The sequence below is a fragment of the Trachypithecus francoisi genome, unplaced genomic scaffold, assembly GCF_009764315.1.
Source record: "Trachypithecus francoisi isolate TF-2019V2 unplaced genomic scaffold, Tfra_2.0 Lachesis_group12, whole genome shotgun sequence".
Taxonomy (NCBI): domain Eukaryota; kingdom Metazoa; phylum Chordata; class Mammalia; order Primates; family Cercopithecidae; genus Trachypithecus; species Trachypithecus francoisi.
In genome coordinates, this window is record NW_022681457.1 from 79544378 (window position 1) to 79572087 (window position 27710).

The following is a 27710-nucleotide window of genomic DNA, read 5'->3' on the forward strand; positions in this document are numbered from 1 at the left end:
TGTCCAGAAGTATCCACGGTTACAGTCACCCTCTTATAGTGTTAGAATCTGATATTGCCGTGCAGCGCTTATAGTCTTGGGGCTGGACCTTCAGAGCAGGAAGAGAGAGGAAAGAAAAAGATTTAACACCACCTATCGTGTACCAGGCCCTATGCTGGGTGCTTTTCACATATATTCACTTCTTACAATAGTTCTCTCATTAGGTATTATATTATAGAGGAAGAAAATGCTCAAAAGTCATTTGCTCAATGTCATGCAGCCACAGCCTCAACGAAATCCATCACTGTTTAATTGATTGCCAGCAACGTCCACCACAGATGTTGGATATCTCCATTGCTAACATGCTTATGCGCACATGCACATGACTCACACTTGGAAGAATAACAGAGCAGTCACAATTTCCTTGCCTTAGCTATGTCGGGATGCAGAGAAATAAGGATAGGACCCACAAAGTGAAGTCAAGAGTTGGAGATAGGCAGCCATGGTAAGGTTAGAATCATGGTAATAATTAAAGCCACACACAAAATGAAGTTATGTTAGCTGGGCATGATGGCATATACCTCTAGTCTCACCTACTCAGGAGGCTGAGGCAGGAGGAGCACTTGAGCCCATGAGGTTGATGCTACAGTGAGCTATATATGATGGCACCACTGCACTCCAGCCTGGTAGACAGAAAGAGATCCTGTCTCTAAAAAAAAGTTTAAAATTTTAAAAGATAAAAGTGTGGAATAGCTAGAAAGCCACAAGTAAGCACAAGACAGCAGAGTGGAGATAAGAAGCAGAGATGAGGGACCAGATAGTGCCATGAGAGGTAGGCAGTAGTAGTCTTGGTTTCTTACTGTTCAGTTCAGGCATCCATTAATTTGGCTGTACTTGGTTTCCTTACATGTCCTTAGATGTCCCAGAGATTTCATGATGTGTCCTTTACTTCAATAACAACAAAATTAAGAGTATGTGACTTACACACCTTCTCAACAGTGCTGTTATTGGGTGACTGCATACTGATATCTGAAGATGCAGGTGCTACCAAGAATAAATCAAGGTAGTCTCCTTTGAACTTCTTAGTTGCATTCATTTTTATCTCTGGGACTTATAGAAATCATCAGCTGCTGGGGAAGGGACAAAGTTCTAGCAGCACGGCACATTGTATTGACTTATAAATAAAGAGTCCCCAGTTGAGCTAGCCTGTGCTATCTGAGGGCATCATGGGTCAGACTATAGTAGGAAAGATAACCTTTTTAAAGAGGACTTAAAAACTGGAAGAATATGTATAATTAAAGCACTCCCACAAAGAAGCATCATCATGGAACCAGAAAATCTAAAACCAGAGGGAAAAGTATGTTTGGTTTGATGAAGATTTAAGAATAATCTCCCTGTAAGTATAATGATTAATTGATGTCCTTTCCATCTCTCTTTGTTCTCTGGCAAATTCCTAAAATTTTTTTTTTTTTTTTTTTTTTTTTGAGACGGAGTCTTGCTCTGCCACCCAGGCTGGAGTGCAGTGGCCGGATCTCAGCTCACTGCAATCTCCACCCCCCGGGTTTACGCCATTCTCCTGCCTCAGCCTCCCAAGTAGCTGGGACTACAGGCGCCCGCCTCGTCGCCCGGCTAGTTTTTTGTATTTTTAAGTAGAGACAGGGTTTCACCGTATTAGCCAGGATGGTCTCGATCTCCTGACCTCTTGATCCGCCCGTCTCGGCCTCCCAAAGTGCTGGGATTACAGGCTTGAGCCACCGCGCCCGGCCCTAAATATTTATTGAAACATCCCTAGATGTTATTCCTGTAGGAAGTGTTCTCTCAATTTTTTCCCCTTTTACCACCACTTAGATTGGATTTACTGTGCTACCATAATAATATTCTGTGCTTATCTCCATCAGGCATAATTAACCATTCCCTCTTCTGATCTTGTATAATCTTTAATTATTACATGCGTCCTATTAAATTGTATTTGCATGTCTGTCTTTTCCATCTTTTTGAAGTCCTTGAGGACAGACTTCATCCCCGATTCATCTTGTGACACACTAATAGATGCTCAGTAAATATAAAGGCAACCAAACTGTCAAGTGCATTTGAGGGCATAGATTTGCCTGTTTTGTTTCATTGTCGTAGTCCTACTGTCTAGAAGAGTGCCTGGCACATTTTGGGTGCTCTGTGAATAAACTGAATGAATAGAATGTTGATTGGCCAGGTGAGGTGGCTCACACCTGTAATCCCAGCACTCTGGGAGGCTGAGGTGGGTGAATCACTTCGGCCCAGGAGTTTGAAACCAGCCTGGACAACAAAGTGAGACCCCATCTCTCCAGAAAATAAGAAATAGAAAAATTAGTCAGGTGAGGTGGCATGTGCCTATAGTTCAGCTACTCTGGAAGCTGTGAGGTGGGAGGATCACTTGAGCCTAGGAGAGAATTTGAGGCTGTGATCACGCCACTGCACTTAAGCCTGGGTAACAGAGCAAAACGCTGTCTCAAAAAAAAAAAAAAAAAGTTTATTGATTTGACCTCTCCAGCCAGTAGGAGTAGGATCTGAACATGTTTTTCTTTCTCAAGTCCTATGCACCAGCATTGAAATTCTATTCTTATGGAAGATGTCAGTATTTTGTCAAGAAGGAAAAAAAGGGTATCACAGAACTGTATACCAAATATCTAGCTTTTAAATCAGGACCCTTTAATCTAAGATAATTTCCTGTTTACTTTCCAGCATATATCTGCTTTCTTTGGAGAAAAAAAAAAAAAAAAACTGAGAACAAAGCATAGGGTTAACTCAGCAATTGCCCTGTCTTCCCGATTATAGTTCCAATGAGAGAAGAGGCAAGAAAACCCAAGTTTTTAGTCCTCTGCTTGGCTGACTTGAGTTCCAGGCCCTATAAAAGCAGGTTTTCTGTTCTCCCTCCTTCATAATTCTTTGAAGGACTGAGTTGAAGTGAGACATTTGGGTGATTGTTAGTCCCTTTTGATTTGCTTACAAAGACAGAAAAGCCAGAATGCAAAAGTAGCCAAACTTTTTCTTTTGCCATGGACATCACTTTTAGGCATCTGGCAGCTCATGGTCACGAGGAGGGCCTGATCTCAGATAAAGGCAAAATAATAGAAGTATCAGGTTTGACTAGAACTGATAATCATGTGTTTTTTCAAGTATTGGAATTTTTTTTTTTTTTTTTTTTTTTTTTTGAGACAGAGCCTCACTCTGTCACCAGGCTGGAGTGCAGTGGAGCAATCTTGGCTCACTGCAACCTCCACCTCCCAGGTTCAGGCGATTCTCCTGCCTCAGCCTCCCGAGTATGTGGGACTACAGGCATGCGCCACCATGCCCAACTAATTTTTGTATTTTTATTAGAGATGAGGTTTCATTATTTTGGCCAGACTGGTCTCAATCTCCTGACCTTGCAATCTGCCTGCCTTGGCCTCCCAAAGTGCTGGGATTACAAATATGAGCCACCGCACCCAGCCAAGTGTTGGATTTTTAATGCTAGTAATATTAGTAATAGAGAAACATATTTAGAATTCATTACATTTCAAATTAGGAAAGCTTTACTTTTTTTTTTTTTTTTTTTGAGACAGGATCTTGCTCTTTCACCAGGCTGGAGTGGAGTGCAGTGGTATGATAATAGCTCACTGCAGCCTCCAGCTCCTGGGCTTAAGTGATCCTTCCTCCTCAGCCTTGCGAGTAGCTGGGACTACAGGCACTCACCACCATGACTGGCTAATTTTCTTATTTTTTGTAGAGATGGGGGGTCTCAATATGTTGCCCAGGCTGGTCTCAAACTCCTGGGCTCAAGAGATCCTCCCACCCAGGCCTCCCAAAGAGCTGGGATTACAGGTGTGAGCTCTCAGGCCCAGCCAAGAAAGCTCTACTTTCTGTATCCAAAAATCTGTGTGTTTATGGGTAAAGAGACAGCAAGCAGAGAATTCTAAATCCTGTGGAAAGTACTTTGGTTGAAGTAAGCACACGATGCTAGTTAATATGGTATAGTGGAAAGAACCATGGACTTCAGGATAGATGTGGAGTGACTTTCAGTTCTATCAGTTATAAAAGTTGTATTAGGCGGCCGGGCGCGGTGGCTCAAGCCTGTAATCCCAGCACTTTGGGAGGCCGAGACGGGCGGATCACGAGGTCAGAAGATCGAGGCCATCCTGGCTAACACGGTGAAACCCCGTCTCTACTAAAAAATACAAAAAAACTAGCCGGGCGAGGTGGCGGGCGCCTGTAGTCCCAGCTACTCGGGAGGCTGAGGCAGGAGAATGGCGTGAACCCGGGAGGTTGCAGTGAGCCGAGATCCGGCCACTGCACTCCAGCCTGGGCGACAGCGCGAGACTCCGTCTCAAAAAAAAAAAAAAAAAAAAAGTTGTATTAGGCAAGATAGTTAACCTCTCTAAGCCTTGATTTCCTTCTTTATAAAATAAGGGCCAGGTACAGTGGCTCACGCCTGTAATCCCAGCATTTTGGGAGGCTGAAGTGGGAGGATGGGCTGAACTCAGGAGTTCCAGACCAGCCTAGGCAACATAGCAAGATGCCATCTCTACAAAAATTTAAAAAATAATAAGAGAAGAAGAATAGTAATACCTATCATAAGGATTGCTATAAGAACTTGAAATAATCTGTATTATTTTCTTAGCATAGTACCTCGCACATGATCAAAAAAACAGTACATATAACTGTCTTTACTGTGAGAACATAGAAGCCTACAAATGTTATAAAAGGCTTCCAAGCAGAGATCATATTTGAGAAGGGTGTTATGACTTGATAAATTTTCACAAAGTGAACATACCTTATAAGTACTATATTCAGGTTAAGAAATAGAACATTGTCAGAATTCCAGAAACTCCCCTCATTCTATCCCCTCACCTCCCCTACATACACAAAAGTAATCACTATCGCGAGCATTAAATAAGTGTAAGGAGATGGGATCAGATTTGTACTTTTTTTTTTTTTTTTCTTTTTTTTGAGATAGAGTTTGGCTCTTTTTGCCCAGGCTGGAGTGCAATGGCGCGATCTCGGCTCACCGCAACCTCCGCCTCCCAAGTTCAAGCGATTCTCCTGCCTCAGCCTCCCGAGTAGCTGGGATTACAGGCATGTGCCATCACACCCGGCTAATTTTGTATCTTTAGTAGAGACAGGGTTTCTCCATTTTGGTCAGGCTGGTCTTGAACTCCCGACCTCAGGTGATCCACCTGCCTTGGCCTCCCAAAGTGCTGGGATTACAGGCGTGAGCCACCATGCCCGGCTCAGATTTGTACTTTAGAAAAGCCGGGCGCGGTGGCTCAAGCCTGTAATCCCAGCACTTTGGGAGGCCGAGGTGGGTGGATCACGAGGTCAGGAGATCGAGACCATCCTGGTTAACAAGGTGAAACCCTGTCTCCACTAAAAATACAAAAAACTAGCCGGGCGAGGTGGCGGGCACCTGTAGTCCCAGCTACTCAGAGGCTGAGGCGGGAGAATGGCGTGAACCGGGGAGGCGGAGCTTGCAGTGAGCCGAGATCCCGCCACTGCACTCCAGCCTGGGCGACACAGCGAGACTCCGTCTCAAAAAAAAGAAAAAAGAAAAGTCACTGTGTCTACAATATAGAGGGTGGATTGAAGGAAGAAGAGACCTAATCAGATTGTACTTCAGAAGTATCCTGTCAGCTGGGTGTGGTGCCTTATGCCTGTATTCCCAGCACTTTGGGAGGCTGAAGTGAGGAGGATTACTTGGAGGTAGGCAGGAAGATCACTTGAACCTAGGAGTTCAGGCTGGGCAACATAGGGAGACCTCATTGCTGCAAAAAATTTAAAAATAAAAAAATTAGCATGGTGGCACATGCCTGGAGACCCAGCTACTTAGGAGGCTGAGGTGGGAGGATCGCTTGAGCCCGGGAGGTGAAAGCTGCAGTGAGCCATGATCACACCATGCACTCCAGCAGCCTCGGTTACAGAATGAGACCATCTTTAAAAAAAAAAAAAAAAAAAGGTATCTTTTTTTCTGTCTACCATATGAAGGATAGATTTTGTGGATAAGACTAGAGGGAGAGAGACCAATTAAAAGCATGTACAGCAATCCAGGCAAATGATGACAGTAGTCTGAACCAGCTAGTGGAAGTAAAGATGAACAGAAGTTGAAAGTTTTGACAGAGATTTAGGGGATAGGATCAGCAGTGCTTGGTGATTGATTATATGTGAGGGGTGGAAGAAGGAGAAGTCAGGCTGTTTTGTAAAAGGGCCATTTATCACAAAGCAACCCCCAAATGCAGAAGGAGCTGAGAAACTAAAGGCAAACAAATCTAGTTTGTCAGTTTTGGATGATTTATTAGGGTAACTTACAGACAGAATCATGGTCTTGGGTGGGTGCAAGACAGGTAGATCTCCGTACTGCAACCCCCCAGACCCAAAGCCTATACCTTAGGGAAAAAAACATATATGCTTTGGAAGGAATTTTCAAAAATCAAAGCAGTTTGTGACTTTAAGGCATTTAGCAAACCTAATATCTGACCTGCCTAATTTAGACCAAATGTCTTTGTTTTACCAATAATCTTTAACATTTTTTATTTCCCAAAGATTACTAAAGTTACATGAACTAAAAGGCATTACAGTTTTTATTTTTCTTTCAAAATATCTAATTTAAGCGCTTATTTTTCTTTATACCAATTAATTAGAGCTCTTTTACATAAATATCACACACAGAACACATATATAAACTACACAGACAGACAGAAGAAGATCTGATAGTTGTAAGATTTTTCATTTGCCAGTTTCTTTTTTTTTTTTTTTTTTTTTTTTTTGAGACAGAGTCTCGCTCTGTCGCCCGGGCTGGAGTGCAGTGGCCAGATCTCAGCTCACTGCAAGCTCCGCCTCCCGGGTTCACGCCATTCTCCTGCCTCAGCCTCCGGAGTAGCTGGGACTACAGGCACCCGCCACCTCGCCCAGCTAGATTTTTGTATTTTTTTAGTAGAGACGAGGTTTCACCGTGTTAGCCAGGATGGTCTCGATCTCCTGACCTCGTGATCCGCCCATCTCGGCCTCCCAAAGTGCTGGGATTACAGGCTTGAGCCACTGCGCCCGGCTGCTAGTTTCTTAATTGGATTACTGGCCTCATGGTAGAGCCCTTCAAGAAACAGGGCTAGGAAAACATGTGTTTTCTAGGGCCTAATAAGCAGGCACAGCTGGAAGACAAAAACCCCCAAAATTAAGGGTCTCATTTTTATACCAGATCCTGGATCCCAAAAAGAGGGAATCAGCCCAGCTCCCATGGAAGTCTTATCTCTCAGTGGGGAGTGGGGACATTTCCATAACTTCTAGGTGGCCAAGAGCATGCTTCTCTGATGTAAACGTGCAAAGAGTCACGTATTCCTTAATAACTGCGATTAGCCATTGTTAAAAGTATATTTAGCCTTAGATTTTCAGAGGAATCTATCCACCACCTGTTCCTGGGGTTTCATGAGGAAAACAGTTTTTTCCCAGAATGGGGTCTGTGACACCTGCTCTGTTTTTTGCAAGAAGTCCGAGTCTGTTAGAGCTTGAATATCCACCTTTAATTAAGCTGACTGGCCAGGTGCAGTGGCTCACACCTGTAATCCCAGCATGTTGGGAGACCAAGGCAGGTAGGTCACTGGAGGTCAGGAGTTTGAGACCAGCCTGGGCAACATGGTGAAACCCCATCTCTACTAAAAATATAAAAATTATCCAGGCGTGGTGGCATGTGCCTGTAATCTCAGCTACTCAGGAGGCTGAGGCAGGAGAATCACTGGAACAGAGCAAGACTCCGTTTCAAAATAAATAAATAAATAAAAAATAAAATAAATAAAAATAAAAGCACTATGGTTAAAAGTCAGCTTAATTTCTTCTTTTTTTTTTTCTTTTTTTTAAGATGGAGCCTCGCTCTGTCACCCAGGCTGGAGTACAGTGGCACAATCTCAGCTCACTGCAACTTCCACCTCCTGGGTTCTAGCAATTCTCCTGCCTCAGCTTGAGTAGCAGGGATTACAGGCATGCGCCACCACATTCAGCTAGTGTTTTGTATTTTTAGTAGAGATGCCATTTCACCATGTTGACCAGGCTGGTCTTGAACTCCTGACCTCAAGTGATCCACCCGCTTTGGCCTCCCAGAGTGCTGGGATTACAGGCATGAGCCACCACTCCCAACTATAAGACTCTTTTACAAAGCCCTTTTAAATTTCTTATTACCCAACTCTAGCCAGGCCACACTTACAATATTTCTGGCTTTTGAACTTGACCAAAGGTAACTTCACAGGTGCTTAGGGAAAGGAGAATTCAAGATGGTTCGTGGAGGGGAAGATAATCAACTAATGGTAAAGGTCACGCACATGTCAAACCAGAAAGGACTCATTCCCTAAGCCAGGAATTGAACCCAGGGCATCACTGTGAAAAGTCAAAGCCTTAGCTGCTGAGCTACAGCACTAGGAGTTTCCATTGCTCTTCCCACTCTTCCCAGAAAGAGCCTAGAGTAGTTAATTTTGTGCTTGCAAAGGCTTTTAACTACTCAAGATAATTTTTTGAGATAGCTATGACATGAATCCCAGAATTCCTATTCCCTGGAAGGAAGAGACCGAGAGAAAGTATGGCCACATGGTTACAAGGTCAAGTTCCCAAGGACATAGAACAAAATGGAGACCTCACCCAGTTTTTTTGTTTGTTTCAAGGACCTGCAGCAAAGTTTATTACTGACCAGCTTGCTGGGCCATCTTGAGCAGTTTATGGGGTCCTAAGCCCCTGTTCTATACTAAGGTATCCCTCTTCATGACAGAACAACACAGACAAATTCATAGCACAAAATACATTAGACTTAATACTAGCCTCAGAATTCTTTTTCTCATTAATCAAAACTTTACAGAGGAGATAAACAGTGATTTTCACCATTCATTCAGCCAATTTGCACAGACAGGCCAGAAGTCTCACTGGTAAGAAATTTTTACCCCTTTGCCAGCATGTCCTGTTTCTGGGTTCCCCTTCCTTAAGCAGCCCTAGCAACCCTGCTTGCCACACCATCGCTCCAGGGGCCAAGCTGCATCACAAAGGAAAATCATGGAACCACAGACAAATTCATCTCAATTTTGCAAGTTGCCGCCCAAACGGCTGCATGGTGGACCTGAATTCTCATATTTTCCATTCTGGACATAGCAAAACGCATGTGACAAAACATAGACATTAGCCACCATATGGATGCTTAGCACCCAATATTGAAATGGCAAGGCCCAAACTTGCCCCCGGTTGGGCCCTGTCATCTTTATCCATTTTTAACCAAGAGGGACTTTACTGAGGGGAGGGCCTCTCACCCAGTCCCATCCTTTACTCAGGTAAAATGTACCCCCATTACGTATCCAAAGTCAGCCAATTGGTGCTGCAGTCTGTTTCCTTTGGATCATATAGTAACTAAGCTGAAAGATTAGCAAATCTAATTTTGTAATCAATTAATCATTTATGTGCCTCTTTTTTTTTTTTTTTTTTTTGGAGACAGTCTGGCTCTGTCACCCAGGCTGGAGTGAGTACAGTAGTGCGATCTCAGCTCACTGCAACCTCCGCCTCCCAAATTCAAGCATGCCTCAACCTCCCGAGTAGCTGGGATTACAGGCCTGCGCCATCATGCCTGGCTACTTTTTGTACTTTTAGTAGAGATGGGGTTTCACCATGTTGACCAGGCTGGTCTTGAACTCCTGACCTCAAGTGATCCATCCACCTGCCTTGGCCTCCCAAAGTGCTGGGATTACAGATGTGAGCCACCGTGCCCAGCCTTCGTAAAGTCTTTAAATAAAAATACTAAAATATTTTTAGAAGTGTCTGCATATCAATAAGCATCACTAGATGAGTCTCGATGCACTTCAGTGCATTGTTCATTCGGAACGTTCTACTGTAAGTTATCTTTAGTAAGATTTTGCCATTTCTGTAAGACTTCACTGCTTACCAGCTAATGTATAAGCTGGAAGGAATTCAGTTTTCCAGAAATTAAGGTTCCCATTTTTACCTAAAATATTCGCTTTGCTCTCAGGTTCCCTTGATGAATTTAGCCAATGATTTTTCCTACCTAAGCACACAAGAAAAATGAAACAACGGGGTAGAACACAAACATCCCTGTGAATTTTTTAAGAGCCAAATTTTACAACCCCTACAATATTACCATTTACAACCAGTTTCTTTCTGACCCAGTCAGATGTAAGAATCCTCTAACTGGATCCAAGCCAGCTAATTACTGGATCAAATCCAATCCTGGACCCAGTTTGGATCAAGAAATTTGCTCAAAGAAACTTGGACAGCTCAAAACACAAATCCTTGGAGCTCTGAAATCTGAGAGAGAGAGCTTACCCATGATCCCCAGTCACTCTGAGAGATCAATGGACATAAGTGGGTCCTTGCAGGTACCTTGCTTGTTCCCTCAGCTCCTGGGGGTCAATAAAGCTCTACTTAAGATCCCACTTCTGATACCATCTGTTAAAAGAAAAACTCAAGCCAAATTAAAGGAGTTTATTTGATCTATTAATGATTCATGAATCAGGAAGCCCCCAGAAGCACAGCAAATTCAGAAAGACTCCAAGGATGCCTCATGGTCAGAGGCATTTGACAATTTTTAGACAAAAAAATGAAGTGACGTACAGAAATCAGAAGTGAGATACAGAAACAACCGGATTGGTTACAGGTCAGCCTTTGCCTTATTTGAACACAGTTTGAACACTCAGCAGTGTATGAGTGGTTGAAATATGGCTGCTGGGATTGGCCAATTCTCAGCTGTTGGTACAGGCACATACTCCTAAGTTAGGTTTTCAGTCTCGTCTACCTATTAGGTTAGGATGCAGTTTGTCCACAAGCACTCAAATATAGAAGTACGAAGTCCTGGCCGGGCGCGGTGGCTCAAGCCTGTAATCCCAGCACTTTGGGAGGCCGAGACGGGCGGATCACGAGGTCAGGAGATTGAGACCATCCTGGCTAACACGATGAAACCCCGTCTCTACTAAAAAAAAAAAAAAAATACAAAAAACTAGCTGGGCGAGGTAGCAGTCCCCTGTAGTCCCAGCTGCTCGGGAGGCTGAGGCAGGAGAATGGCATAAACCCGGGAGGCAGAGCTTGCAGTGAGCTGAGATCCAGCCACTGCACTCTAGCCTGGGCGACAGAGCGAGACTCCGTCTCAAAAAAAAAAGAAGTACGAAGTCCTTCTCAGGCCATATTTAGTTTGCTTTAGCATTCATAATTCCACTACTGTGAGATAACTATTATGAACATTTTAGTGGATTTCCATTGTTTTATTTTCATATGTGTAGTGAGAATACATGCTTGAAATCACACTTTAAAAATAATCTGGATCAGGTGCAGTGGCTCACGCCTGTAATCCCATCACTTTGGGAGGCTGAAGCAGGTCGGATCATGAGGTCAGGAGCTCGAGACCAGCCTGGACAACATGGTGAAACCCCGTCTCTACTAAAAATACAAAAAATTAGCCCAGTGTGGTGGCAGGTGCCTGTAATCCTAGCTACTTGGGAGGCTGAGACAGGAGAATCGCTTGAACCCAGGAGGCGGAGGTTGCAGTGGGCTGAGACCACGCCACTGCACTCTAGTGAGAGTCCATCTAAAAAAATAATTTGCTTTTTTCATTGAGTATTATCAGCATTTCTTTTTCTATCATTAAAAAATTCTTGGCTGGGCGTAGTGGCTCATGCCTGTAATCCCAGCACTTTGGGAGTCCGAGGTGGGCGGATCATGAGGTCAGGAGTTTGAGACCAGCCTGACCAACCTGGTGAAACCCCATCTCTACTAAAAATACAAAAAAAAATTAGCCAAGCGTGGTGTCAGGCACCTGTAATCCCAGCTACTCAGGAGGCTAAAGCAGGAGAATCACTTGAACCCGGGAGGCAGAGGTTGCAGTGAGCCAAGATCATGCCATTGCACTCCAAGCAAGACTCCGTCTAAAAAAAAAAAAAAAAAATGTCTTTACAGTCACAGTTTTGCCTATATGACATTCTGTTATAGAGGTATTTTGATATTTCATTGTTAAATATTTTATTGTTCTGCATTTTTTTTTTTTTTTTTTTTGAGACGGAGTCTCGCTCTGTCACCCAGGCTGGAGTGCTGTGGCCGGATCTCAGCTCACTGCAAGCTCCGCCTCCCGGGTTCACGCCATTCTCCTGCCTCAGCCTCCCGGGTAGCTGGGACTACAGGCGCCGCCACCTCGCCCGGCTAGTTTTTTGTAGTTTTTAGTAGAGACGGGGTTTCACCGTGTTAGCCAGGATGGTCTCGATCTCCTGACCTTGTGATCCGCCCGTCTTGGCCTCCCAAAGTGCTGGGATTACAGGCTTGAGCCACCGTGTTCTGCATTTTTATAAATAACAGGGGAATACCTTTTTTTGAAAGATTCTTGTTTATAATCTGATGATTTCATCTATTCAGCAAATATTTACTGAGTAGTGTATTTTTCTTAGGATAGACTTGGGTGAAATTATATGAATATTTTCAAATCTTTTGCTATAGTGTTGCCAATTATTTTTCAGAGATTTTATCAGTTTATACTCCAACTCCCATTATGTGACAGTAACTGTTCTCAAAGCACTCTTATCAGTAATGAAAATTGTTTTAAATCAGTTAATTTAGTTAGAGGAGAAACTGCATCTTATTTTAGTTTTTTACTTCTTTGAAAATATGTGTTTTTTGAACATTTATATCTGTTTATTAAGAATATTCTTTGCCCTATTCATAGCAATTATTTTGTCTTTTTATTTGGTGGGATTGTTTGTTTACGGCTAGGAGTCAAGTCTATTGTTCTCCTTTGTGATTGCTTGAGAAGAGCTTATGATTTATTGAGATAAGACAGGTGTTTCTAGGAAGGCTGTGTATCAGAGGGAAAGGAGAAAGTAAGGTTGACCCAGGGCACTATACCCAGCTCCTGGCCTTTAGGCCCAGGATGTTCACAGTGGTTCACTGTAGCTTTGTAACATTTCTTGGCACAGCTCTGAGCTGCCTTCACTTTAGGAAGCAGGAAGAGTAATTGTTTCCTTCATTATTCTTCTAAGCCAACTGCATTATGGGGATTGACCTAAGGTTGAGCTTCAGCAGAGGTGGGTGGGACTTGGCAGGGCTGTTTCATATCCTCTCTTCAAATCACAGATCCTCTCAAATGACTCTGCCTGATGAGACCACGTGCCAAGGCTCGTCTGCTTGCCTCTTGCAGTGACAGTTCTTTTTGGTCCATAATGTAAATATCATGGCCCTGAAATCCCCCAGCTGTCCGTGCTTTGTCATTTCTTCAAAGGGAACTGACTTGTTTTCCAATGGAAGAGGAACATTTGCTGCCCACACTAGTTTGAAGCATTAAAAGGGAGAAAAAGAGCTAAGAGTAAGTGTTGTTTCATTCTTTGCATTCACATGGAAATTTTTAAATCTCCATCAAAGGATCAGGAGAAAAATCACATTGAAATTCAACACAAGAGCTCACAGCTTAACACAGAATTTTTCAAAGATATTTGACTTGATCCTTTAAAAATTACAAAAACCGTGAACTGTGTAGCTCCAGGGTTCATAGTTTTCCTTACCCTCCTCAGCCTCTGCCTCTGTCTTGCCTTCCTACCTACACTCCATCTGTGTGGTCCTGTGTCAGCATGCAGGGCTTCTTTGAATGGGGGCTGGGAGAGGTGGTGGAAGTATTCAGCAAGTCAGGTTTATAGAGCTACCCATACTTTAACCCCTCTCTTGGGCCTCATTATCTCATCTTTCAGAATATTGTAACTGGTCTCCCTTTCTTCAGTTTCCTTATTCCAGGCTTTCTTCCACACTGCTACCAGAATTACCTTACTAAGAGATAAAACTGATCAGGTCACTTTCTTGCTTAAAAACTACCACTGGCAGCCAGGTGCTGTGGCTCACACCTATAATCCCAGCACTTTGGGAGTCCAAGGTGGGAGGATTGCTTGAGTCCAGAGTTCAAGACCAGCCTGGGCAACACAGTGAGACTTTGCCTCTACAAATAATAAAAAAATTAGCTGGGCATGGTGGTACATGCCTGTGGTCCCAGCTACTTGAGAGGCCAAGGCAGGAGGATCACTTGAGTCCAGGTAGTCAACACTGCAGTGAGTTGTGATTGCACCACTGCACTCCAGCCTGGGCAGCAGAGCGAGACCCTGTCTAAAAAGAAAAAAATTACCACTGGCTTTTCAGTCCAGACTTTCTAGACTGCCACTGTAACTCCCCAGTGGGTTCATCTTACCTGCTGCCGAGATAGAGACGATTTATCAAGATGGGACAATTGCAATAAAGAGTTTAATATGCATAGCGGCAGCTAAATGGGAAACCAGAATTGTATTATTACTCAAATCAGCCTCCCCCAAAATTCTGAGGCTAGGGCTTTTCAAGGATAGTTTGGTAGGCAGGGTAGGGAATGGGTGCTGCTGATTGGTTGGGGATGCAATCACAGGGATGTGGAAAACAGTCCTCTGCTGAGTCCAGTTCTGGGTGGGGGCCACAGAGGGGTCACTGGTCCCAGTGGAGTCATCCAGTCATCAGAAATGCAAAAGTCAGAAAAGATATCTTAAAAAGCCAATATTAGGTTCCACAATAGTGATGTTATTTACAGGAGTAATGGGGGAAGTTGCAAATCTTGTGACCTTTACAACAATGACTGGTAATCATGAGAATTCAGGCCCCTCTTGTAATCCTAAACTTGTGCCCTTTTATTAGTTTTATAAAGGTGGTTTCATTTGGAGAAGGGCTATTATCATTTAAATTATAAACTGTAATAAATTTCTCACCAGGCATGGTGGCTCACACCTGTAATCCTAGCACTTTGAGAGACCAGAGCAGGCAGATCACCTGAGGTCAGGAGTCCAAGACCAGCATGGTCAACACGGCGAGACACCATCTCTACTAAAAATACAAAAATTAGCCAGGCATGGTGGCCGGCACCTGTAATCCCAGCTACGTGGGTAGCTGAGGCAGGAGAATCACTTGAACTGGGAGGTGGAGGTTGCGGTAAGCCAAGATCGCACCACTACACTCCAGCCTGGGCCACGGAGCGAGACTCCATCTCAAAAAAAAACGCGGGGCACAGTGGCTCATGCCTGTAATCCCAGCACTTCAAGAGGCTGAGGCTGAAGCAGGTGGATCACTTGAGGCCAGGAGTTAAAGACCAGCCTGGCCAACATGGCAAAACCCCATCTCTACCAAAAAATACAAAACTATTAGCCGGGCATTGTGGCGTGTGCCTGTAGTCCCAGCTACTTGGGAGACTGGAGCACAAGAATCACTTAAACCCAGGAGGCAGAGGTTGTGGTGAGCTGAGATCATGCCACTGCACTCCAGCGTGGGCAATAGAGCAAGACTGTCTCAACAAAAAAAAAAAAAAAAAAAAAAATTAGCTGGGCATAGTGGCTCTCACAACTGTAATCCCAGCTTCGTAGCTACTCAGGAGGCTGAGGTGACAGAATCGCTTGAACCTGGGAGGCGAAGGTTGCAGCGAGCTGAAATCGCACCACTGTACTCCAGCCTGGGTGACAGAGTGAGACCCTGTCTCAGGAAAAAAAAAAAAAAAGCTTTCTTCCAAAGTTAGCTCAGCCGATGCCCAGGAATGAGCAAGAGCAGTTTGGAGGTTAATAGCAAGATGGAGTTGATTAGGTCAGATCTCTTTCAGTCATAATTTTGTCACTGTTATTTTTGCAAAGGTGGTTTCACCACAGAAAGCTTTCATGATCTGGCCCCACCTAATTACCTTCACCTCCTTCTGCCTTTCCTCTTAAACTCATGCACGCTACTGTCCATTGGATTATGAATTCCTTGAGATCAGAACTGATATATTTCCAAGGCCTAGCACAGTAACTGGCACATGCTTGGCAAATGCTACATAAATTAATTAGCAATATAAAATTCTAATAAGGTCATAGTGTGAGAGAACACTGGAAAACATGTACTAGTCTCTCACCTCTCTGCTTTCTATTGCTAAGTATAAATAAAAACATAAATAAAAAACACACACTGTACTAAAGATCAGGTCCCTTCTTCCCCTGGTACAGATTCCTGGTCATTTAGAACCAACATCCTGTCTCAGTACCCACCAGGAAGCACTCTGCTTCTCCGAACTTCCAAGTCGATGCCACATTTGATCTCTGACAGTCCCAAGGTGCCATGACAGGAAAGGACTTGGTTTTTCCTTGTATGCACAGAGCTTTTGATCCCAGTATGTTCCAGACAGTCAGGTTTCTCATATTTGGCCATTCTTTCTTCCTAGGTCAATCACTTCTATCCGGAGTGAACTGATTCCGTATCTAGTGAGAAAACAGTTTTCCTCAGCTTCCTCACAACAGGGACAAGAAGAAAAAGAAGAGGATCTAAAGAAAAAGGAGCTGAAGTCTTTAGGTCAGTTCTTGGGTTGGTTCAGTAAGAGGGGCAAGGGTAGCAGCACCTTTGGAAAGAGTGGTTTGGCAGCTTAGCCCAGCCCAAGATGCCTGTCTTAAGGCAGCAGACTATTTTCTAGCCTACTAGGCAAGACAGGCTTGCCAACCCACTCCCTGAGTTCTGGGTAAGCTTGCTCAGGCAGATCCTGCCACTATGCTCTCAGCAACAGGCTCATCGTGCCTCTAGCCCCATTCTCTGATTCATAGCTCTGGTTTGGCTGTGTTCCTCACTAGGCCATTTTGCCTTTAAACTCCACCTGCCACTTCTTAGTTCCCCTGTTCTCTAGGCTCTAGGCAGCCCCGTTGCTGATTAAACTCAGCCTCTTTTATCAAGGGAAGGAAAGTGAAAGAATGTACAACTGCAGTCCAACCACAGGCCAGCCCAGGTGTCTCCATGCCAGGATCTGAAGATCGGAGCTGTCTCGTATGCTCTCATATCCCTAATCCCTGGCCCAGTTGTAGGCTCATAGTAGATGTTCAGAAAAAGTATTTCTCAAATTAATAAACTGACAGTACAGCATGATGATTAGGATTGTAGAACTGGGCATCAGACAGTTCTGGATTTGAGATCTGACTGCCTTCTTACTAGCATTGTGTCTTGAGGCAGGTTACTCAGTTCTCTGAGCCCCAGTTTTTTTATCAGAAAGTAAAAGATCTCAAAAGGTCGTTGTGAGAACTGAAACACTAGAGCCCTGGTACTCTGGGCTCTAAGTTCTGTGCTTTCTGTCATAGCACAGCTACCAGATATGGTAACAGAGACTAGCAGCACAAAGTCAACCTGGCTGGCCACTAAAGCCTGGATGCTGGCTTATGTTATTTCATGATTTACAAGGGTCATCTGTTTTATTTTCCCTAGTGGTCTTGATTACTGGTCACATGCTTTTAGGACCTCATATTAAGCATTTTTATATCATATGATATTTTAGGGAAGTACATTGCCTCTTTTAGTTTGACTTTCTCTTACAGATTTTAGTGGGATTTCCTCAGGGCTCATGTTTTGTGGGTGAGTTCCAAAGGGAGAAGTATGAGCTGTAACCTCTTTTAAAACTTAACTCAGAGCCAAGCATAGTGGTGCACACCTGTAGTCCCAGCTGCTCAGGAGGCTGAGGTGGGAAGATCGCTTGGGTCTGGGAGTTTGAGACCAGCCTAGGCAACATAGCAAGACCTTATCTCTTAAAAAAAACAAAAAACAACTTGACTGAGTCTATATGTGTTCTGTTACCTCTCTCTCATTTATTTCCTTGGTGTGGGTGTTTGTTCTGAAGATATTTACAGTTTTATAAAAGAAGCCAATACACTGAACCTGGCTCCCTATGATGCCTGCTGGAATGCCTGTCGAGGAGACAGGTGGGAAGACTTGTCCAGATCACAGGTGCGCTGCTATGTCCACATCATGAAAGAGGGGCTTTGCTCTCGAGTGAGCACACTGGGACTCTACATGGAAGCAAACAGACAGGTGAGAGCTTGAGTTTAGAAAGAAAATCGTGGGGCTCTTGTCCTAGAAACAGACTGAGCCATTTGTCTGTTTCTTCATTAGGTACATAGTAACTTGTTAAGAATCCCTGTCATTAGGCCGGGCGCGGTGGCTCAAGCCTGTAATCCCAGCACTTTGGGAGGCCGAGATGGGCGGATCACGAGGTCAGGAGATCGAGACCATCCTGGCTAACATGGTGAAACCCCGTCTCTACTAAAAAATTCAAAAAACTAGCCGGGCGAGGCGGCGGGCGCCTGTAGTCCCAGCTACTCGGAGGCTGAGGCAGGAGAATGGCATAAACCCGGGAGGCGGAGCTTGCAGTGAGCTGAGAACCAGCCACTGCACTCCAGCCCGGGCGACAGAGCGAGACTCCGTCTCAAAAAAAAAAAAAAAAAAGAATCCCTATCATTCCCAAGGTTGAGCAAGACCTGGCATGTCAAGGGAGACTACTCGGGTACTCAGGTGCAGCAAAAAAGGAAGCAGGGGGCCTGGTCCATAGTCAGGGCCTCTATGGCTCCAGGGAAAGGCTAAGATCTTCAGGAAGGCTAACTTCTGGCCTCTGGGTCAGCAGGTTCCTCCTATTCTGTTCAACATGGGGATATCTGCAGTACTTACTTCATAATAAGCAGGTAAATACTCTGTAATCATTACTCTGATGAAGTAAACATAGGCATATGGAGGAGGCTTCCCTGAGAAGGTGAAGGAGCAGAGTGTAGAGTGGCCAGATGGCAAAGCCTCAGGAAAGGAATGACTATGAGAGAGAATTGTCTGCAAACAGCATTAATGAGGAGTCTCTTGCTAGCCCCTCCTTTTAACCTTAAAGTTTGTGAGATACAGGGAACAAATAGCTTCCACTGAAGGAGAAGCAGTGTCCTCAAAGATAAGCCAGGCCTTAATGAAGGCAGAGGATGGAGAAGGGGACAGTAAAGAGGCTGAAGATGTAGAGGAACTCTGTAGGCCCAGGAGGAAGGTTTTTGGAGGGATAATGAGACTAGGAAAAGGAAATGCAGAGCAGTAGATGGTTTAGATGAGAATAAGAAAAGCATCCGGGCACAGTGACTTAGGCCTGTAATCCTAGCAATTTGAGAGGCTGAGGCAGGTGGATCACTTGAGCCCAGGAGTTCGAGACCAGCCTGGGCAACATGGAGAAATCCTGTCTCTACAAAAATACTACAAAAATTAGCCAAGTGGTGGCATGTGGCTGTCGTCCCAGCTACTTGGAAGGCTAAGGTGGGAGGATCACCTGAGCCCGGGATGTGGAGGCTGCAGGAAGCTGAGATCGTACCACCGCACTCCAGCCTAAGCAACAGAGTGGGACTCTGTATTTAAAAAAAAAAAAAAAGGCCGGGCGCGGTGGCTCAAGCCTGTAATCCCAGCATTTTGGGAGGCCGAGACGGGCGGATCATGAGGTCAGGAGATCGAGACCATCCTGGCTAACCTGGTGAAACCCCGTCTCTACTAAAAAATACAAAAAATTAGCCGGGCGAGGTGGCGGCTACTATAGTCCCAGCTACTCGGAAGGCTGAGGCAGGAGAATGGCATAAACCCGGGGGGCGGAGCTTGCAGTGAGCTGAGATCCGGTCACTGCACTCCAGCCTGGGTGACAGAGCGAGACTCCGTCTCAAAAAAAAAAAAAAAGGATAGGAAAAGATAAATAATTGAGGGAACTACATTGCGGTGGCATTCAAGGGTAACAGAGGTGACATAATGAAAAGATTAGGTATTTACATTGCACCTGGTAGAACCCTATGAAAGTATAATTGCAGGTGTAGACCGGGGTGGCAGTGGGGTGCAGAATAATATAAAATAAATTGTTGAAAATTGGGATTGAGGCCAGGCGCAGTGGCTCATGCCTATAATCCCAGCACTTTGGGAGGCCGAGGCAGGTGAATCACCTGAGGTCAGGAGTTCAAGACCAGCCTGGCCAACATGGTGAAACCCTGTCTCTACTAAAAGTACAAAAATTAGCCAAGCATGGTGGCACACGCCTGTAATCCCAGCTTCTCAGGAGGCTGAGGCAGGAGAATCACTTGAACCTGGGAGGTGAAGGTTGCAGTAAGCCGAGATTGTGCCACTGCACTCCAGCCTGGGCAACAGAGTGAGACTCTGTCTCAAAAAAAGAAAAAGAAAATTGGGACTGAGTCTCTGAAGAAAACCTGGCTCAGGAATCTGTAGGACCCACACCAGATAAAACCTCAGGTGAGCCTCAACCTGGATTGGTTACAGATCCAAGGGAATCCCAAGCCAGAGAGCTTATGAGAAATCATAGTTAGTCCCACATTTACCCATGACCAGAGTCTTTCAGGCTGGTCTGGAAAGATGTTCATGGATAACCTGAGTGGGAAAACATGTCCAGATCACTGCTGTGTCCACATCATGAAAGAGGGGCCCTGCTCTCGAGTGAGCATGCTGGGAAAAGTATCCCCTGAAGTGCCAACAGGCGCTGTGCAGCAGACAGGCCTGAAGGGCCTTGGGTGGAGTGTGGAAGAAGAGATCCTAGGGCTGGGGACTCGGAATTAGCCTTCACATTCCAGTGTAGCCATGCTGACAAGACCTCCATCAGCTAGTGTGGCTGCCACGCATAGTTCTCTGACCAGCATTCTGTCTGTGCTGGAGAATCACAGACAGGCACACAACCTGTGCCTTCCTAATGGACTGGTAGCCAAAGCCCCCCATACCTCTAACCTTTCCAGGTTTCTCACACTGGAGAGGGAATAGTGTGAACTTCCCCTTCATGTTTTCTTTTGGCTGGTGGATGGATGCCTTCTCAGGGTCTTTCCTTGTTTTGGAATTTGTCTAAAATGGATCTCATCCTTACCTCATGCGTGGTCACAGTGGTCCAGGAGGTGACCAGGAACCCAGGATGCCTGTGATCAGGATTCAGGGTGTTCCTTAACCTGATCAGGCCTCCTTTTCCAAGAGGTGCTATGTGGGTAACTCAAAGACTTGTCTCAGTGCCTCCCAGCCAAGGGACATGGCATTACTTTCAAGGAGGAGCATTCACAGCTAAGAGATGGACAATAAGGCCATCTAGAAGCTGCAGCATGAATTATCTTCATCCTAGGGGGAATGCAGCAGCCTCCTGCTCTCCCTCACTCAGACAGGAAGCTATGGCTGAGAACTCCCCATATCTCTGATTGAGCCCTGGGTTCTACCTAAGGTGTTTTCTGATCTTTAGTGACCAAATATCTGTCCTTAAGGTGCCCAAATTGCTGTCCGCTCTCTGTCCAGAAGAACCACTGGTCCATTCATCAGCCCAGATTGTCAGCAAACACCTGGTAAGTGCTAGTGTGGCCAGAGCAGGGGTGGGATGTTCTTTGGGAGCACTGAGACTTGTCCTTGAGAAGCCGGATTGAGGCCTTCAAGTCCTGAACCTCGTTAGCCCCAGGGAAATCACAGCTGGGTTCTGAGAATAAAATCTCACTCAACAAGACTGCCTGGGCAAGTAATGACCTTGTAAGGAAGGGTCTGTTATAGTGTTGGGACTCAGACACAGGAGCTCTCAATCTGTCCCCCTTCTAATTCTGATTTGAGCACTCTCTTTAAGAGAGCACATCTGTACACACAAGTGCATGAGTGTGTATATGTGTCTGTTGTTTTGTTTTGTTTTGTTTTCTTGGCAAGGGAGGAGGGCCAATGCTTCAGTTAGGTTTGAGTTGGTCTCAGAGGTGTTGTATGACCTTTTGGCCCTGAGAAATACTGATGATGGCCCCTCTTACTGAAGTGTCTCTATGGAAAGATCCCATTAGATCCCAGCTTGAAAGATCTGGAGGGTGGTTTGCAGTTGGTTGAGATGGATGGACAGAGTTTTATATTTTGCCTTTTACAGGTTGGAGTTGACAGCCTCATCGGGCCAGAGACACAGATTGGAGAGAAGTCATCCATTAAGCGCTCAGTCATTGGTTCATCCTGTCTCATAAAAGATAGAGTGACTATCACCAATTGCCTTCTCATGAACTCAGTCACTGTGGAGGAAGGGTATGTTTCCCCATGTACCCACTTGAGGCAAAGATAATGGAAAAATGCCTTCAAAATTCTGAAGGAAAGTTCATTTTAACTGAAAAGTGTATACCCAGGCAAAGTGCTAATCAGGAGGGCAATAGAATAAAAACATTTTCAGATATGAAAAGTCTCAACTTTACTAGGAAATTTATTCCTCCAAAATGGAAAATAAACCAAAAAGAGAAAGATCAGAAACAAAAGATTCAACTCAAATAAAAGGCAAAAAGAACCCATGGGATAACAGTGAACAGAGATAAGAATGTCAGCTTTAAATGGGGCATAAAGAGATTAGTTAATCCAAAGTGGAACAAAACCCAAGAATCCAGAAAAGATTTATTCAGCAAGATGCAACTGATAAAATACTAGATACATCCAAACATTTGAAAGGCAATTTAGACAACTGGCTAAAAGTTTGAAGTTGAATTGGGGATAACATAGAAAAAACAACACTATCTAACAAAAACAAGACAGTTATTAACTCTGGGAAAATGAAGAAGTTGTACAAGTTGAATGTCCCTAATCCAAAAACCCAAAATCATATGCTCCAAAATCCGAAACTTTTTGAACACCAACTTGACACTCAAAGGAAATTCTCATTGGAACATTTGAAAGTTCTGATTTTTGGATTAGGGATACTGAAACGGTAAGTATAATGCAAATATTCCAAAATCCAAAAAAAGAAAAACCCAAAATCTAAAACACTTCTGGCCTGGTGCAGTGGCTCACACTTGTAATCCCAGCACTTTGGGATGCTGAGGTGGGTGGATCACCTGAGGTCAGGAGTTCAAGACTAGCCTGGCCAACATGGTGTAACCCCATCTCTACTAAAAATAATACAAAAAAAAAAAAAAATTAGCCAGGTGTGGTGGTGTGCACCTGTAGTCCCAGCTACTCGGGAGGCTGAGGCAGGAGAATGGCTTGAACACGGGAGGCAGAGGTTGCGATGAGCCAAGATCGCACCACTGCACTCCAGCCTGGGTGACAGAGCAAGACTCCATCTCAAATAAATAAATAAATAAATAAAAACACTTCTGGTCCCAAGTATTTCAGATAAGGGATACATAACCTGTATAAGAAATGAAAAGACCATAGTTTGCTGTGGATCCGCTACAGAATAGAATTTACATAGTCATAATAAAGTAAACCTGACTACTGGCCAAAGTTATGCTATAACTCTGTTGAAAGGATGCAAGATGGAAAGGGAAATGGGGGTAAGGGAGAAAGGAGAGCTAAATTCTCATTTTTCATTGTAGAAAGTCAATTGATAATGCCTAAAGCTGAAAAAATAAAGAACTAGTAATACAATTATGTTGATACCTAGAGGCATGGAAGTAATACCAAAATACTCAGCAGAAAGAATTAAAAGAGTTGCCTCTGGGAAGAGAGAAATGAGGAATAGGAGTTGCAGGGGACTGCTATTTTTCATAACAAAACCTTCAGAAGTATTTGCCTTAAACTGCTAACATCAACTGGCCAAAAATATCCAGAATTTTGTGGTACGCTGCTACCAGTGGTGTGCTGATAAATTGTTGACAACCAGCTCTCCAAAGGAAAAAATAAGTGGCGTAATTCAAAACATTTGCCAATTTCTGTGGTGTAAATTATTCCACTATAGCCAATGATATCACTGAACGCTGAGTTGAGAAGAGATGCTAATTGCCTCTCCCAAGCTGAAACAAGCCAGCTTCAGCACACCACTAATAGAGATCCATCTCAAGCATTTCACTGATTTATCAGATACTAACAGACCCACTCTATGATTAAGATTGTGCTAGGCAGTGAAAGAAACAAAACGACATAAGGCTTAATCTCTTCCCTCAAGGAATTTATACTATGTGCAGTAAGAAGTGGTAGGTGCTGTGGTAGAGATCTGTAAGGTCAGATGGGAGGAAGGGGTCAGGAAAGGCTTAAGGAAATGACCCTCGAACTGAATCTTAGAAAATAAGTAGAGCCACCTGAGCTGGAGAAAGGAGTGATTTTAGGGGTGGTGTTTTTTTGTTTTGTTTTTTGTTTTTTGTTTTTTTTTTCAAGACAAAGTTTCCCTCTCTTGTCCAGGCTGAAGTACAGTGGCCTGATCACAGCTCACTACAACCTCAAACTCCTGAGCTCCAGCAATCCTCCTGCCTCAGCTTCCCGAGTAGCTAGAACTACAGGTGCACGCCACCAGGCCCAGCTAATTTTTAAAAAAATTTTTATAGAGATGGGGATCTCACTATGTTGCCCAGGCTGGTCTTGAACTCCTGGCCTGAAACCTCCCAAAGTGCTGGGATTACAGGCATGAGCCACTACACCTGGCCAGGGGTATTCTAGATACATAAAAAGTGAAGTGGCCAGCCACGGTGACTCATACCTATAGTCCCGGCACTTTGGAAGGTCAAGGTGGGCAGATTACTTGAGCCCAAGAGTTTGAGACCAGCCTGAGCAACATGACAAAACCACATCTCTACACAAACTACAAAAATTAGCCAGGAGTGGTGGCATACGTCAGTAGTCCCAGCTACTTGGAAGGCTGAGGTGGGAGGATCCACCGAGTCTAGTATGTCAAGGCTGCAGTGAGCCAAGATTGTGCTACTATACCGCAGCCTGGGTAACAGACTGAGAGCCTATCTTAAAATACATATATATACAAGAATTAGTTGAGCATGGTGGTGTGCACCTATAACCCCTGAGGTGGGAGGATCAGCTGAGCCCAGGAAGTAGAGGTTGCAGTGAGACCCTGTCTCAAAAAAAAAAAAAGATTGTGAATTATGAAAGAGTATATCTTATTCCAGAAACATCTCCTTATTTTGATCTTAACTCAAATGTCACCTCTTCAGAGGAACCTTCCCCAACTACCCTGTTGGAAATAATCTGTCCCACTAACCGCCATCACATCAACCTGTTTTATTTCCTTCATAACACCATCACTATCTAGTCTTATCTTTACTTGTCTCTCACAAGTAAAATATTAGTTTCAGAATGTAAGTACCTTATCTCTCTTGTTCACTTTTATATCCTGAGGGCCTACAGGAACTCAATAAATGTATTTGTTATATGAAAGAATGATAAACAATTCACCATGACCAGAATATAATTCAGAGAGGGATGGATACAAGAGAGAAGGCTATACATGCAGATGGACAAGGGCCAAGTAATGGATTATTCCCTGAGGAGTTTGATATGTAATGGTAATTTAAGAGCTGAAAGCAAAAGAACAGCATGATTAAATTAGCATTTCAGGAAGATTATTTGGGCTACATTAGGAAAGTTGGCCTGAAGAGGATAAACATGGAGGCAGAAAGACCATTGAAATAATTCTGGTAAAACAGAAGAGGTCCTAAACTAAGGCAATAAATAGCAGTAGAGATGAAGGAGACAGACAATAAGGTGATTAAAAACTATAAAACATGTGTCTGCCTAGATAAATGAGGTCAAAGAGAAATTAAGGAAAAAAACAGATTTGTTGCTTGAGCAATAAGATTTCTGGTGTGCTATTCAAGATAGAAATTAGTAGAAGAAGAGCAAGATTGGCAGGTTGGGAGGTGGGGAGAGTATAAATTCCATCTGGGACAAGTTGAATGCATGGTGATGTACAGGAGGCCTTGATCTACAGAGCTGGAACTTAGGAAAGAAGCTTGTGCTTGAGGTACAAATTTGGAAGTGGCAGGCACAGAAGTGATAACTGAAGACTGGGTGTGGTGGCTCATGCCTGTAGTCCCAGCACTTTGGGAGGCTGAGGTGGGCGGATAAGCCCAGGAGCTCGAAACCAGCCTGGGCAACGTGGTGAAACCCCATCTCTACCAAAAATACAAAAATTAGCCGGCTGTGGTGGCACACGCCTGTAACACCAGCTACTTGGGTGGCTAAGGCAGGAGGATCACTTGAACCCTGGAGGCGGAGGTTGCAGTGAGCCGAGATTGCACCACTGCACTCCAGCCTGGGTAACAGAGCAAGACTCGGTCTCAAAAAAAAAAAAAAAAAAAGAACTGATAGCTGAAGTCGTGGGAGTAGAGTAGATGAAATTACCCAGGGAGAGTGTGTGACATGAAAAGAAAAGAAATGAAAACAAAACCTTGGGGAATGGGAACTAACAGCAAGCAATTTTAGACATAAGAAAAAGAATCTAAGGAGACTAACAAGGAATGAGCAAGGAGGGGACATGTGGGGTAAGGAAGAGGAGAGATGACAGGGGAAGCCCAGGTTTCCAGTTAGGGAAAGAGTGGATGGTGGTGCACTCAACTGAGATGAGGAAGGAGGGACAGATTTATGGGAGACAAGGTCTGTGTAGGGCACAAGAGGTTGGAAGTTCCTCTAGGGCATCAGGTATGTGGAGATGTCTGGTATTCAGTTTGTGGTTAGAGCTTAGGAGAAGAGGTCAGACCCAGAGATAAAGTCTTTGTCTCTTTCCCGAATCATTCTTGTGATATTCTCTCTCTTTCTCTCTCTCTTTTGAGATGGGGTCTCTCTTTGTCCCCCAGGCTGGAGTGCGGTGATGTAATCATGGCTCACTGCAGCCTCGACACCCTGGGCTCAGATGATCCTCTCACCTCAGCTTCCTGAGTAGCTGGGACCACAGGCGTGCGCCACTCTATTTTTAGTAGAGACCAGGTCTCACTATGTTGCTCAGGCTTGAATTCCTGAGTGCCTCCTAAAATGCTGAGATTACAGGCATGAGCCACTACACCACTACACTACATTGTGGTGTTCTCTAACTTATTTTTCCTGTCTTCATCATTCTTTGTCTTCTATATTTACCCTTCCCCCGTTGTTCTTATGAATTAGAACCTGAACTTTGAGTCAGACTGACAAACTGAATCCTAGGTCTGTCACTTATTAGCCTCTTACAGAGTTGGCCAAATTAGCTGGGTGTGGTGGCGCACGCCTGTAGTCCCAGCTACTCAGGAGGCTGAGGCAGAAGAATCGCTTGAACCTGGCAGGCAGAGGTTGCAGTGAGCTGAGATCATGCCACTGCATGGCCTTACCTCTTTGTGCCTGATTTTCTCGTTATAAAATGGGGTAAAACTGAACTACCGTGTAGGTTTATTGGGAATACTAAATTAGTTAGTAAATATAAAGCTTTTTTTTTTTTTTTCTGAGACAGTCTCACTCTGTCGCCTAGGCTGGAGTGCAATGGCGTGATCTCAGCTCGCTGCAACCTCCACCTCCCGACTTCAAGCAGTTCTCCTGCCTCAACCTCCCAAGTAGCTGGGATTATAGGCACGCACCCCCACACCCGGTTAGTTTTTGTATTTTTAGTAGAGACAGGGTTTCACCATGTTGACCAGGCTAGTCACGAACTCCTGACCTCAAGTGATCTGCCTGTCTCAGCCTCCCAAAGTGCTGGGATTACAGGCCTAAGCCACTGTGCCCTGCCATACAAAGCATTTAGGATAGTTAGTTGCTGTTTTTATTTATTTATTATTGTTGTTGTTATTATATTACTACTTTATCCCATTTCACAAGGATGGCATGTTGCCAACATTGTCTTTCTAAAGAATATCTCTGATCACATCCTTGTTCTGTTAAAAACCTTTTGAAAGCTCCCTCTTACCTTTAAAAGAAATTGGAACTTCATGATTTCTCATGGTCTGGCTCCAGCACTGAGTCTAGAATGCTAGTGTGAGATGAGGCCTTAGAAGTCATCCAGCTGAACTCCTAAATTTTTATAGATGAATAAATGTAGCATTCCAGACATTTTTCTTGTTGCACCCCTGCTACACCATGTCCTCTTCCAGACTCCTGGATAAGACTGACAGACATCACCATTCTCTTAAACCAGAACTACACTTGCCTTCATCCATTTGATCACCTGATTCCAAGTAACTCATGAGGCTTTGTGGCTTCCATTCTCTCAGACCTTCCAAGGAAGACAATGGCATAACTTTCCCCATATGTTCTAATTAGCA

The 27710-nt window shown here is 44.2% G+C and overlaps 1 protein-coding gene across 2 annotated transcripts in view; it reads left to right on the forward strand.

Annotated features, from left to right (window-relative positions):
• Positions 1 to 27710, forward strand: part of EIF2B3 (eukaryotic translation initiation factor 2B subunit gamma) — a 156734-nt gene that overhangs the window by 112907 nt on the left and 16117 nt on the right. For both annotated transcript variants that reach the window (XM_033226655.1, XM_033226656.1), the window contains exons 7-10: positions 16184 to 16311; positions 17615 to 17805; positions 21024 to 21101; positions 21653 to 21801. In XM_033226655.1, coding sequence (XP_033082546.1) covers positions 16184 to 16311; positions 17615 to 17805; positions 21024 to 21101; positions 21653 to 21801 — 546 coding nt within the window. The remainder of the gene's footprint in view (positions 1 to 16183; positions 16312 to 17614; positions 17806 to 21023; positions 21102 to 21652; positions 21802 to 27710) is intronic.